General features: G+C 35.0%; 2 protein-coding genes and 1 pseudogene across 2 annotated transcripts; 1 reads left to right on the top strand and 2 right to left on the bottom strand.

Annotated features, from left to right (window-relative positions):
• The first annotated feature begins 844 nt into the window (after positions 1-844).
• On the top strand, positions 845-2351 carry LOC111433147 (annotated as a pseudogene).
• Positions 2352-4049: 1698 nt separating this feature from the next.
• On the bottom strand, positions 4050-5714 carry LOC111433352 (60S ribosomal protein L24-like). The gene is made up of 5 exons (XM_023070402.1): positions 5624-5714; positions 5188-5263; positions 4965-5066; positions 4584-4732; positions 4050-4397 (listed from the first exon to the last, which is right to left on the bottom strand). Exons 1-5 carry the CDS (start codon positions 5632-5634, stop codon positions 4241-4243), a joined length of 495 nt encoding a protein of 164 aa, XP_022926170.1. The 5' UTR covers positions 5635-5714; the 3' UTR covers positions 4050-4240.
• Positions 5715-6780: 1066 nt separating this feature from the next.
• Positions 6781-9466, bottom strand: LOC111433286 (sulfite exporter TauE/SafE family protein 4). The gene is made up of 11 exons (XM_023070283.1): positions 9211-9466; positions 8980-9139; positions 8681-8881; positions 8529-8590; positions 8403-8451; positions 8262-8317; positions 8082-8168; positions 7948-7998; positions 7497-7830; positions 7273-7413; positions 6781-7196 (listed from the first exon to the last, which is right to left on the bottom strand). Exons 1-11 carry the CDS (start codon positions 9352-9354, stop codon positions 7114-7116), a joined length of 1368 nt encoding a protein of 455 aa, XP_022926051.1. The 5' UTR covers positions 9355-9466; the 3' UTR covers positions 6781-7113.
• Between the last annotated feature and the right edge of the window lie 3285 nt (positions 9467-12751).

Here is a 12751-nt window from a genome sequence, read left to right as displayed (position 1 = left end):
AAAAAAAAAAAAAAAAAAAATGAGCCTGTTACGTTCCTCTCCCGGATCAAACTCCAACTTGTTCCTTCATCATAATGCATTGTTACGTTGCTTTTGTAATAAAAACAAGCGCTTTTATTGGAACAGTCTTAACTTATTACAATGGTTTAACAAGTACGATCTACCACCTCAAAAACAAATCAATAACGTACGAACCCCCTACGTTGTCAAAGAAACATGGATTCTTTTACCAATTAAATATAGGGTTTGATGGATCCCTGCCTATTTGCATAAAACAAAAAACGTGTATGCTCTTTGAACTAAGATCGCAATCGAATGAGAGTGATCTTGAGAATTTTGAGTGACCGATCATAGAAATTTCAAGACTTAATTTTTGTAGAAAAGGGTCGTATTGATGATATAACACAAATATTTAACATGATCATATCTGAGGAGAATGCCGAAGACATCAAGTATCTTACATAGAAGTTTTGAATATGGAACATGTTATGATGAATTTGTTTGGGCATTGATGACCTTTTTCACTAGCATCATCACCAAAAGGCAAAACCCAAATGAGAAAGAAAAACATAGAGGATTGATCAACTTGTGCATGCTCATCACTGCTTTGACTGACAACATATATGCCTGCCAGCCAGCCAGCCAGCCAGCCAGCCTGCCTGCTTGCCTGCCTGCCTGCCTGCCTTCCTTTGCTTCTTTTTAACCTCTCCTTCATCTCCACTGCTATACTATTCCTTTCTTCTTCTCATCTTCTCATCTTCTCTGTGGGATCCAATATTCTAACTAACCCATATCATCCATTTTCCACACACACACACCTGTGCAAGAAAACAAACTAAAAAACATGGAGTGGAATAGTGGCAGTCTCATTCCTACCTTTGTTTCTCCACCATCGCCCTACAACTATTACTACAATTACAATTTGGATCAGTTTCCTGGTAAGTTCTAAAGTTGTTCATACATACATTGTATGCCAAATTTAATGTTGACATAATTTTGGTATAATCAGTGTTAGAGACGAAGAAGCAGGCGGTGGAAAGTGTGGTTGGAGGAGTGGATGAGGAGAAGAAGAAGAAGAACAGGTTGAGTGAGGATCAGTTGGAGAGGTTAGAGAGATGCTTTCAAGAGGAAGGGAAGCTTGAGCCTGATACCAAAATGCAGCTATCAAAGGAACTTGGGCTCCAACCAAGGCAAATTGCTGTCTGGTTTCAAAATAGAAGAGCTCGTTGGAGGACTAAGCCCAGCTTGAGTATCTCTATGATACCCTCAAACAAGAATTTGACACCATTTCTAAGGAAAAACACACCCTTCAACAAGAGGTTTCTATCTCTTTCTCATCATCTTTAATGTTCTTCATGCACACATCTCTCTCTTTTCATCTTTAATTTTTGGTTGGACATAGCAATGCGGTACCCTAAACTCTAAACCCTAAACCCTAAACCCTTTCACTTTCAACATTGCTTACAAATTTTAGATATACTTTCATTTTTTTTAGTGTTTTAAGTCGTTCGGAGGAGGAGTGATTACGTTCGACTCCGAAAAAGAGTTAGAAATGACTTAATCACTAAACTATGTCGAGGCTAACATTGTTGAGTTATGGTTGTTGAGAATTGTTGAGAGGAAGTCCCACGTTGGCTAATTAAAGCAATGGTCTCCAAAAGCAAAGCCACGAGAGTTTGTGCTCAAAGTGGACAATATCATACCATTGTGGAGAATCGTGGTTTCTAACATGGTATCAGAGTCATGCCCTTAACTTAGTCATTTCAATAGAATCCTCACATGTCGAACAAAGAAGTTGGAGCCCTCGAAAGTATAGTCAAAAGTGACTCAAGTGTCAGAACAAAGGGTCTACTTTGTTCAAGGGTTCTAGAGAAAGCAATTGAGTCTCAATTAAGGGGAGGTTGTTCGAGGGCTCCATAGGCCTCAAGGAAGGCTCTATGATTATTCGAGGGGAGGTCTGTTGAGCATTATTTAGAGATAAGTCTCACCTCGGCTAATTAAGAGGTTGATTATACGAATGAAACACATAATGTAGTGCAGTCCATCACTTAATTAGATTGGCAAATGATATTATAGAGAAATTTATGAGTTAGTTAGGTTAAGCTTTTAGATTAACTAATGTTGTTGGATGGAAGCAATAGGTGTTGAAGCTAAGAAGCATGCTACGAGAACAAACGATGAGGAATCAAGAGCCGATGGCATACGAGGATGTCTCCGGGGAAGCGACGGTGGAAAGCACGTCGGTGGGTAATTACATGTACAATAATGTGGAAGATTTCAACCAAATTTCAGGCTCGGGTCCTCCATTCTGGTGGGGTGCTGAGGCTGCTCACCGCCCTTCTTATCCTTAAGTAGCTGCTCAAGGGTTTGTTCGTTACTTTGTTAGTGTTGAAGATCAAAGAAATGGTGTTGTCTGTTGAATCTCTGTCAATTTTAGGTCTGTATCTGATCGACTTTCTTTTGAAATTCATGGACTTTACACATTAGAATGGTTTTGAAGTTGGTGAGCTTTGAGGGCAGAAAGGTAATTATAATGCATGGTTACGTTGCTTTCTAATATAAAAGAAGAGCTTTTATTGGCAAAGTCTTTAATTATTACAAAAGTTTATACCGGCTCAAACACAAATTCATGACGTACGAACTACTAACGTTGTAGAAAAAAAAAAAAGGGACTTTTTCTTTGTGTAAAATGGTGAGGCTATTAGTACATGGTTTTAGTTAGATATATTTAGATATCATCTCATATCTTCTCTCCTAACTAAGAGAGACGAATAAAAGTCTAAATGTTCATTTAAAGAATAATTATCATAAAATTCGATCAATCCAATCCAACCAAACCCGTACGGTTTGGGTTAGGTTTGAAGTTATTTATTTGAGTTGGGTTCAAATAAATGAAAACTTGATAGGTGGAAAAGGTTCATGGTACCTCTTAATAACTTATTTAATTTTATAACTAGAGATAATTTTTCAAAATATATTGAGTTGCAAATTTTAATAAAATATTTAAAAATAAGTAAATAAATATTTTAGTAACTAATTTTTTACTTTTATTAAAAACAAAATGTGAGTAAAAGACTCTTACAATTGGATTGGATCTAAAAAATGTCACAACCCAACTCAATCTAACCCACGAGTACTCTGAGTCATATACCTAAAATGAACCTAAAATGAAACTTATGGATGTAATTATTTTTGGGTAAAAAAAAAAAAAAAAAACCACCCACATTTTTTTTAACTAAAAACCCTCCATACAAATAAGGGAGGTTTAAGCAAATAATGGAGGGAGAGAGAGAGGGAGGAGAGGATGGTGCGTTATGATCAATCGCTTTCCGCAGTTTTAGGGTTTCGAGTGGGGAAATATTGACCAACTTACGTAATGTAACACAAAAAGACAACACTATTGGGGTCTACTAATCCGTCTCAGTAACTTGTTGAGTTTGTAATGATTATTGGGTTTGTAATTTTATTGGACCCAAATTCAATTATATAATAGCTCGCATGCTCATTCCTTTAGTTGTTGGGAAGGAATTGTGTTTTAGGCCCAGGATTGAGGATGCCCACAATGCTTCCAAGGTTATGTGGCTAAAGGCCCCCATTATTTTACTGCATTGGTTCAATGTAATACTCGCAGGAAAGAACCCTTGATATGAGCACACTATTTTTCGTAACCAACCCCTAGATAGTGTCTATAAAAAGGCATCTTAATCCGCCATTTTATAGGAAAAATGTGATCAACCAAACCTTAGAGAAGTTGGTAATGTAAAACCCAAATAAACAAATACACCAACTCATATCAAAAACCAATGAGAATTTGAAAGCCCCAACCAAAAGTAATGACCTTGAAGATCCAGAACACGAGGGTAACAGAGGGAAACACTCTACTAACTCCCTAAAGTTCGAAAATACAAAGTTTTAAATGAATCCAAAAGGTAAGAAAATAATAACCCACGTTGAGGAAGATTTTATATATATGAACGCAAAAGGTAAAGCAGCAAATAAAATTTGGAATGAAATTCATAAAAACAAACAACTTCACAAAGACCAAGAGCTTCCAATCCCCTTTTGAGTAATCAAGTTACTCATAATTATGTAAATTAAAGGAAAAAATGAAGAACTCAGATATTTGGAACATAACTGGAAGAAGAAATGTGCCAAAATAATTGATCCATACAAAATTTTGGAAATAATCAAAGAACATAAAAGCTCACAACTACTCTTCCTAGCTTGCAGCATGGAGAGTTCAACGTTTGCCACCGCCACCACCAAGCTTTGGTCCCTTCGGTGCAGCTCCCCTACCAACGTTAGCCTTGTTCTGTGTCTTCTGTGTTTTTGCCGTCACTTCTGCCTTCTTTGCCTTCTTTTCATCCTTAGTTTTCTTAATTCTTTCCTTAATTTCACTACAGCCCAAAGATTAACAAATTCCATACATTAAAATAACTTAGAAAAAATATGTGGCTGATCAATAAATTATTCAGTACTCGTTATAAACTATATAAATGTCTACATTTGACTTGTCTTGAGATTTGATGACATGCAATATTATCAAGAAAATTTGAAAATATAAACTTGAAACAATCACATACCGGAGGGCTGCTTCTCTAGCAGCATCACGAACCTCGGGCTTCTCAGCTCTCTTCTTCTGGATAACCTCCAATGTAGCACCCACTATGGACCTTGAGTAGGGCTTCTTGGTGGTACGTCTCCTCTTCTTCACAGCCTCTTGAGCAATATCCTACGGAATGAAAAGAAAAGAAGGATTCAATAATTCACCAATTATTTAGTAAAAATCTTGGTTAACAGGGCATAATACAGTAGATAATTATGATCTATAAGAACCACAGTCAAAAACAATCTGTTTCAAAATTAACCGTCTAAAATCAAAGCTAACAGACAGAACATGATATGATAGACTATAAATATACCCAACAAGAAAATAAATCCCAGAAATAAATTTGACTCCTTACCTTCTTATGTTGCTTCCTGTACATGGCTGTCCAGGTGAGCTTAGAAGGCTTCAGTTTGTTATGGAAGTACCTCTTACATTTGGAATTTGCAAACAGGAAAACCTGGTGAATCCAGCCAAGTTAGAAATTAAAATCGCAGGTACGCATACATCAAAGTACAAAGTATATATCAGATTATCCAGATACAACTACAACTCAATCAGCGGCCACGCAGGTTTATTACCTGTGAATCAGCACGGATAAATCTGATTCCTCTACCGGGATATATCTTAGCGCCACTGAAACGACAAAGCTCGGTCCTACCAAAACCAGCATTATATTTCAGAATCAATCAATAACGAAATACGCATATCTAGCACCACAAACATTCTCATTGGATGAGCCACTACATCTTCAAACCCAACGATCATAATGAAATATACTGACAAACATTTCAATTCACCAGAAAACCTAGAGATTTCAAGGATATACATCTCCAGGCACTGAAAATTTAATTAAACAGCACACATAGTGACATTGTTCTTGCTCTATTTCACCACAACGACGCAATCATCGATTATCAGAAAATAATAATAATAGCAATAAAAGGATCCGGAAAACAAAATGAAATCAATTCAACAAAAAAAAAAAAAATCAGAAAGAACGTGATAGAGACTGACTTCAACACCATGGCGGCGGCTGCAGTGGCTACTCCTCTGTTTCTTCGTGGTCGCCGAAACCCTAGAAAAGAAAACTGTCGAGGGAAAGGATATGTATAGTTTGAGGTATATCTGATTACCCCTTTAATATCGTTTAACCACAATAATGCCACTGGGCCTAGTACAGTGTGTGGCCCAATTTGTTAGTCCGGTCCTTTTAAAAGCCCAATCTCTTTAAGGCCTGTTTGAATTGTAATTTTTATTTTAGAATATTTAAAAATTAAATGTCTTTTGAGATTACGAAATATTTAAAATATGTAGAATAATTGAAGCTTGAGCGCTAAGGTTTTCATTTTTTTTTTATATGTTTCGTTCCTAGACGATAGCTACCTTGGACTAATTATGTTGTTGATCACCAAAAAACAATATTTTAAGTAATTAATTCAAATAAATTAAATTTTAAGTTTTTAATTAAAAATATAATTTAGTATTAAATGAACAACACTCCGTCTCTACTCATCCTTAAATTTAAATTATCCATCAACCAATCTCAAAAGATCTCGTGATTATATTAAATTGAGAGAATGATGTTTGACTGCTCAACCACCCTAACAGATCCTTAAGCTCAAAGATTTCCACACTTATAAATCTCACAATACAGCATCCTTGTTGGCACATCGCCTCGTGTCCACCCTCTTCGAGACTCAACTTCCTTACTGGCCACCCCCTTCGGGGCTCAACTTCCTTGCTGGCATGCCCGGTGTCTAATTCTAATACCATTTGTAACACCTCACAAATATTATCTTATTTGGGCTTTTTATTTTGGACTTCCCCCAAAGTTTTTAAAATTAGACGGCTAAGGAGAGGTTTCCACAATGTTTTGTTCTCCTCTCGGATGTGGGATCTCATAGTGAATGTGGTGAATTGAATGATGTTTGTTGTAGCGGAAGCCGGAGTATGATCGATTGCACTCACACACTTCACGAACATAAATAAACAAAGAGACACAAAGATCTCCAAGTGGTAGTCAATCATTATAACTTTAAGTGTTTAAAAAGGTATATTTCACACTCTCACACTATAAAATCTCTCTTATAAAGTTTCTCTGAATCTGAATTCACTCTAAGTTCGATAACATATAAGTAAATGAGGAAGGATGATGATGATAGTAAAAAAAAAAAAAAAAAAAACAATATTCGAACACAACATTAACTGATAAAAAGTTCAATTAACAAATGATGCTGTCAGCGAGGTGCTAACAGAACATAACAGCCAACCACAACACTACAATACAATTTTGAGACATTCAAATAACTTTGGAAGGTACGATGATGCTGTCAGCGAGGAGCTAACAGTCATCAATCACCTCATTATTTTTCTTCACAGGCAACATGGGATTGAATAGGTCAACAAGGCGTTGGCCAATTCTATGCTTAAACAAATTCAAACCCTCTTTTCCTCCACCAATCTCCTTTCTATTCTTACACTTTTCTGTTTGTGTGATGAATCTCTCACTGGCTGCTGCAGAAATCCAAGAACCCCATGAACTCATGATTATGTATCATCGTTATACTTTTCGATACTCCTACAATGCCTGCAAAACAAAGCGAACCCACGAGTTAGCTCCTCGAAGTTTAGTCATTGAACATTCAGAAGGTTTCGTTACGCACCCATGGTGATGGCACTGGCAAAGATGACACCAGAGAGGACAAACACAATAAGTGAGGCTCGTCTCAGAATGGCGATCATTTTTCTAACAAAGAACTGCCCCCAGAACCCGGCTAAAACCGACACCGACGTAAGATACAGAGCTGCAAACGAAGTCGGAAAGAAGAGGTTAGGGATGATTTGATGATAGGAGTTGAATAATGAGAGAGTGAAAAAGGGAACCCACCAAATGGAATGGGGAATCTGTGGAGCAAGTAGAATTCAACAACAGACAAGGATGAGGAGAACATCATAACAAAAGTGGCAGTAGCACTAGCAACCTGAGGGACAACGCCAATCTCCAAGAGCAAAGGGCCTAAAACAAAGCCACCACCAGAACCCAAAAGGCCTCCAACAGTGCCTCCTACAATGCCACAAAGTGCACAGAAAGCAAGGTGTGTGCCAGTCCATCCTATTGAAGCCTCACAAATGTGTTCCAAGTTTCCTGCCTCCATCCTCTTCTTATGTTCATTGTATAGCTTTCTTGCTTCATATCCAAACACTGCAAATGCTACAGGAAACTGATACAGCTCCCACAAACAATCCAGTTCAGTTCATAATCATCAAGCTTATGGTAAAATTCATGAACTTTTATTAGTCAGTTCATAATCATGAATTTGAAAATGAAATCCACAAACCTGCAAGGAGAAGAGGATCCAATACCAAGGGCTACAAACTGCTACATCATTCTGCATCATTGTTCAGTCAAGAATATACATCAAAAGATGAACTTTGAGAGAGAGAGATTGAGAACGAAAGAGAAGGAACTAGCCTTCACAACTTGAAGTATGAGGAAAGAAATCCAGACAACCAACAAAATGGAGGTCCTTTTCCACCTAAGATTGAAGCACATTAATTCCTGAAACAGACACAAAATTATGGTAGCTTATTCAAATCTTCAACTTGCAGAAACAATGAATCAAAGAAATTATTGGTGGTGTTTGAGCCCCACCAGTGCTGTCTTCTGCTCTTTGGGTATCAGTGGGTCATACTCTACATCAATCAATACTGCAAACCCACCAAGAACACAAAATATCAACCCTTTATCCTATTTTCAACGTAGTTAATAACAATCCAAACATGTTCTACTTACATTCGCCACGAGAATTCACAAAAGTCTCACTTTGTTTGGCGAATTCTTTCTGGGGAAAGGAAAACCAAATTATGAATCTCTGAACAAAACTAAGAATTTGGTTAAGAGAATGAATTAGAACACGACCTTTAGAATGGTTTCTTCTTTCCACATCTCAATTCCCTTGAAGAAGGACCTGGAGGAAGTCCCTGAATCACAAACCGCCACAAAATAAAATCAGAATTGTGCGTAATTTGGAGAATTGGAAAAGGAACGAAGAGGAGGGGAAAAAGGCAGACCAATAAAGAGGATAATGATGAGAACAGTGATGAGCCAATAGGGGAAAACCACGCTAAGGGAAACACCAACGGTGATTCCAAGCATCAACATGGGCTGAAACAGCAACGCCAAATCATGGTCTATAATCGGCACATCCTTCGTTGGGTGCGCCACTCTTAAATTGTACCAAACCGACGAGGAAGAAGCCCCCATTATCATACCTGCAGCCAAATAAACACACCCCATTTCAAAAAAATTCTTCAATTTAGATATATATGTGTTGGGGGTGGTTTTGGGTTGAATAGAATAATCGCAATACATTTGGAAATGGCAGCAGCAGATTTGGTGTCGAACCCAATAATCAAAGTAAGCATAGGGACAAAAATGCCGCCGCCACCAACTCCTCCGACGGTTCCGCAGGCGGAGCCGAGAAATCCAATCACCGTCGCCACCACAAGCCTCCAACTCAGCTCCAAATCCTTCACCAGAAAAGAAAAATAAAAAACGAGCACATTGACGGAAACGGAAAAGGAAAGAAGGAAGAACGAACCGGCCATATTTTGTCGGTGGAGAGAGAATCGGAGAGGACGAACGAGGAAGAAGGAGAAGAAGAAGGGCTAGAGAGGTACAGAGCAGAGAGAATGGCGATGGAAGAGGCAGAAAGTAGGTAAAGAAGAAACCCAGAAGTAGCCATGGCAGAAAAAGAGAAGTCGGAAGAAAAATATATATATATATATATATATATCCCGCCGATGTTGGTCTCCGGCGGGTGTTGTTTCAGGATTCTGCGGATTGTGGTGGTAGCTGTGGTTCAAATAAATAGAAAAATATTCAAATTCGAAAATGGCAATTAAATTCCATTGCAAATTTAGAAAACACGTGGCGAACACGTATTGGATGTTACCAATCTCCTGCCAGACTTTTACGTTTTATGCCCCCAACGTTTATTAATAATTACCCATTTTTGCCATTTTATTTATCTCTCTCAAATTATTTATAAAAAAAAAAAAAAAAAAACTATTTTTCACTCTTTCCCTCCCCCCTATTATTCCACGAGGCCTATCTTTGGAAAGACCTTCAAATTCACTTTCAAACTACGCTTGATCCATTCATCATTATTAGTTACGCAAATTAATTCATATAGCTTAAACAATCAAATTAATATTTAATTTTTAAGGTATATGTCATGTAAGATCATCAATGCAAAATAAATAAAAATATTAGATTATCCATTTCTTGTAATACAATATGAACACGTAATGAAAATGATAACAAATCATTTATAAATATTAATTCACGTGAAATATGGGTGAATAATTTGAAGTGGTATAAAATAATTATATTGAGCTAGCCATCATCATTGATTCTCTTTAAAAAAAATCATAATTTCGATCCAAAAAAAACTATATAATAAAAAAAAACCAATCATACAGCAACTACAGTAAAATATAATAATAAAAAAAGAAATTCAAATCCATCACGGAAATTTAATAAATGTGGCTGCCTCGAAGATTCCAAGTCCACGTTAATTCGGAGGAAAAAATAATAATAAATCACAAAAATGGAATATTCTCACCTTCATGAAAAATAAATAAATTAATTAATAAATAAATGTGATGTACGGGTGAAGTTCCGGCGGATTTAGATTTACATAAAATCAATGTCAATTCATAAAAACAAATTATATTTTGGTTTTATTTTCAATTTCGAAAATAAACAAATGCAATTAATATGGTCACGATTGGGGGAAACTATTTTTCGTTTCTTTTTAATTATTTTAAATCACATAAATGTTTTTTTTTAATTATCAACAAAAAAAAAATTGATTGACATTAATGAGGAAAGGTACTTATTGTTTTTTTTTTTTTTTTTTAATTATTCATCGATGTTTCTTTTATATAATATTCTGCGCGATAAAAATATATAGTCATAAAATCCTTAATTAATAAGATTATAAATTAGAAATTTAATAGTTTATTAAAGTTTCTTTATGACCTCCATATGTGTATTTATTTAAAAGAAATAAATAAAATCATTTTAACATTTTGAATATTTAGCAAACATGTGTAGCTTGATTCCATTTATATGTAACAAAAAATTAATATTTAATATTATTTATGATTAAGGAGTCGAGTAGAAAAATAATTAATTTTGTTGATGCGAACCTTCTTTTAATAAATAAAATTAATTAAATTGAATGTATAATTTTTTTAGTCCCAATCTTGTATGAGACTTGAAAATTATCAATTGTTTGCATTGGTAAATATATGCGATTTAAATCATTACTTAAGTTTGAATATAATTTATAATTAATTATTAAAGGTTGAAATTAGCTGAATGAGTAAAGTCTATTTTGCATATGTTTTATTAGGCCACTTTTTCATTTGGGTTATATAACTTACTAATTATTTAGAAATTAATTTCAACATTCAATAATTAAATATTAGAAATAAATAAAAAATGATGTTAAAAATCTTAGTAAAAAAGCGTCGAAGTTGTTTGTTTGGGTCATATTTAACTCTACGAGTTATTTTATTCATAATGATAATTTATATTTTTTATTTATCGTGAAATAAATGAATATATAATTAAATTCCTAATGTTTGGTAATGGTAGCATTACAAAACTATGGAGAGCCACACGCTTATTAGAAAGCAAGAAAGGGATGAACAAACTTTTTGGAGTGTAGCATTAAATATGGATCTTGGCCATATATTTTTCGAGAATTTGCATTGTGCCCCTCAACATCTTATCTTTTTCCTTTTTAGCCCCTTCCCCCACCAATTAAATTCCACCTTAAGAAAAACATATTTAAAACCCTAAACATTGCATACATTTTTTTATTTATTTTCATGATATTAATTTTTATTTTTTTTAGAATGAAATGATGTCATTTCTTGCCAAAAATTGACCCATGACATAAAAGAGAATTTTGATTTGATTTGATTTTCCACGTGTAAGTGGAAGTGAAAGTGCTTCATTTATCTAAAAAGATATTTGTGTATATATCTTTTAAATATTAAACGTAAAGTCAAATTTTTTGAAATTATAACCAAGTTGTCATATTTATGTCTATTTGTGTATATATTGTAATGATAAATAGATAAGGATGAATTTTTCAGTAATTTAAATAAATTTATGTATTTGTATTTCTCTATTTTTATTTATTGGGAGATAATGAAGTCAAATTTTGTGGAAAGAATATTTTAAAAAGAATTATGTAACAATAAAGTAAAGAAGAAAAAGAAAACAAATTTATACCATCGTTATCCTCCATCTTTCAACGTTGGCAACTGGAAAATGTACAATTTATATTTTAATAATATTATATATATATAAGATAATTAATTGATGAAGACTCGAGGCCCCGGAGAGAGGAATAAATGTCGGTAATTAAGAAAAATAAATAAATAAATATTAGGTTGATTAATCAGAGAGATCCGACCGGACATTACAGACATTTCTGGTTTGGATGGGATGGAGAATGGACAACCACCCAACCCTTGTTCTTCGATCTTGTCCGAATCAGACACAAAATAAATTGACCAATATTTATTGATTCAAAATGCACTTTTTAAATATTTTTTAAATAATAATAAAAAAAAAAAGGGTAAATCTTGAAATATCCCAATAATTCATAAGGTTAACTTCATCCACTCGAATTCACCGCCTTCTTCCTTCTGCTGCGTTTGCACTTCATCTTTGCCGGTGACCAAATTGTCGAGCTCTTCTACCGGTATAATGGTAAACGCTTTCCTTTTCACCATTCGCCGCCGCCGCCGCCACTTCCTCTATCTCCTCCTCTAATTTCTTCTCTGACGCCGTCGCCGATGTTCTGCTATTTTAAGATCTTTTTTATCTCAACGGCGTCGTTTTCTCGTGAAATAAATGAAGAGACACGTGGAGAACGGCGCTCCATCGTAACGACACGTAGCCAATTGGTACCATACTTCTGCTTATACGCATGACGTGTTCTCTGACAAGATATCTGGACATGTCAGTTTTTCAATTATTTAGCATAGTTTTTTTTTTTTTGGAAAATTTTAAAAATTTCTAAATAGTATCCTTCCACTTTAAACTGGTATAGGCTA

Source organism: Cucurbita moschata, unplaced genomic scaffold (genome assembly GCF_002738365.1).
Source record: "Cucurbita moschata cultivar Rifu unplaced genomic scaffold, Cmos_1.0 Cmo_Scf00041, whole genome shotgun sequence".
Taxonomy (NCBI): domain Eukaryota; kingdom Viridiplantae; phylum Streptophyta; class Magnoliopsida; order Cucurbitales; family Cucurbitaceae; genus Cucurbita; species Cucurbita moschata.
Note: the sequence above shows the minus strand (reverse complement) of the source record. Positions and strands in the feature narration are given on the sequence as shown.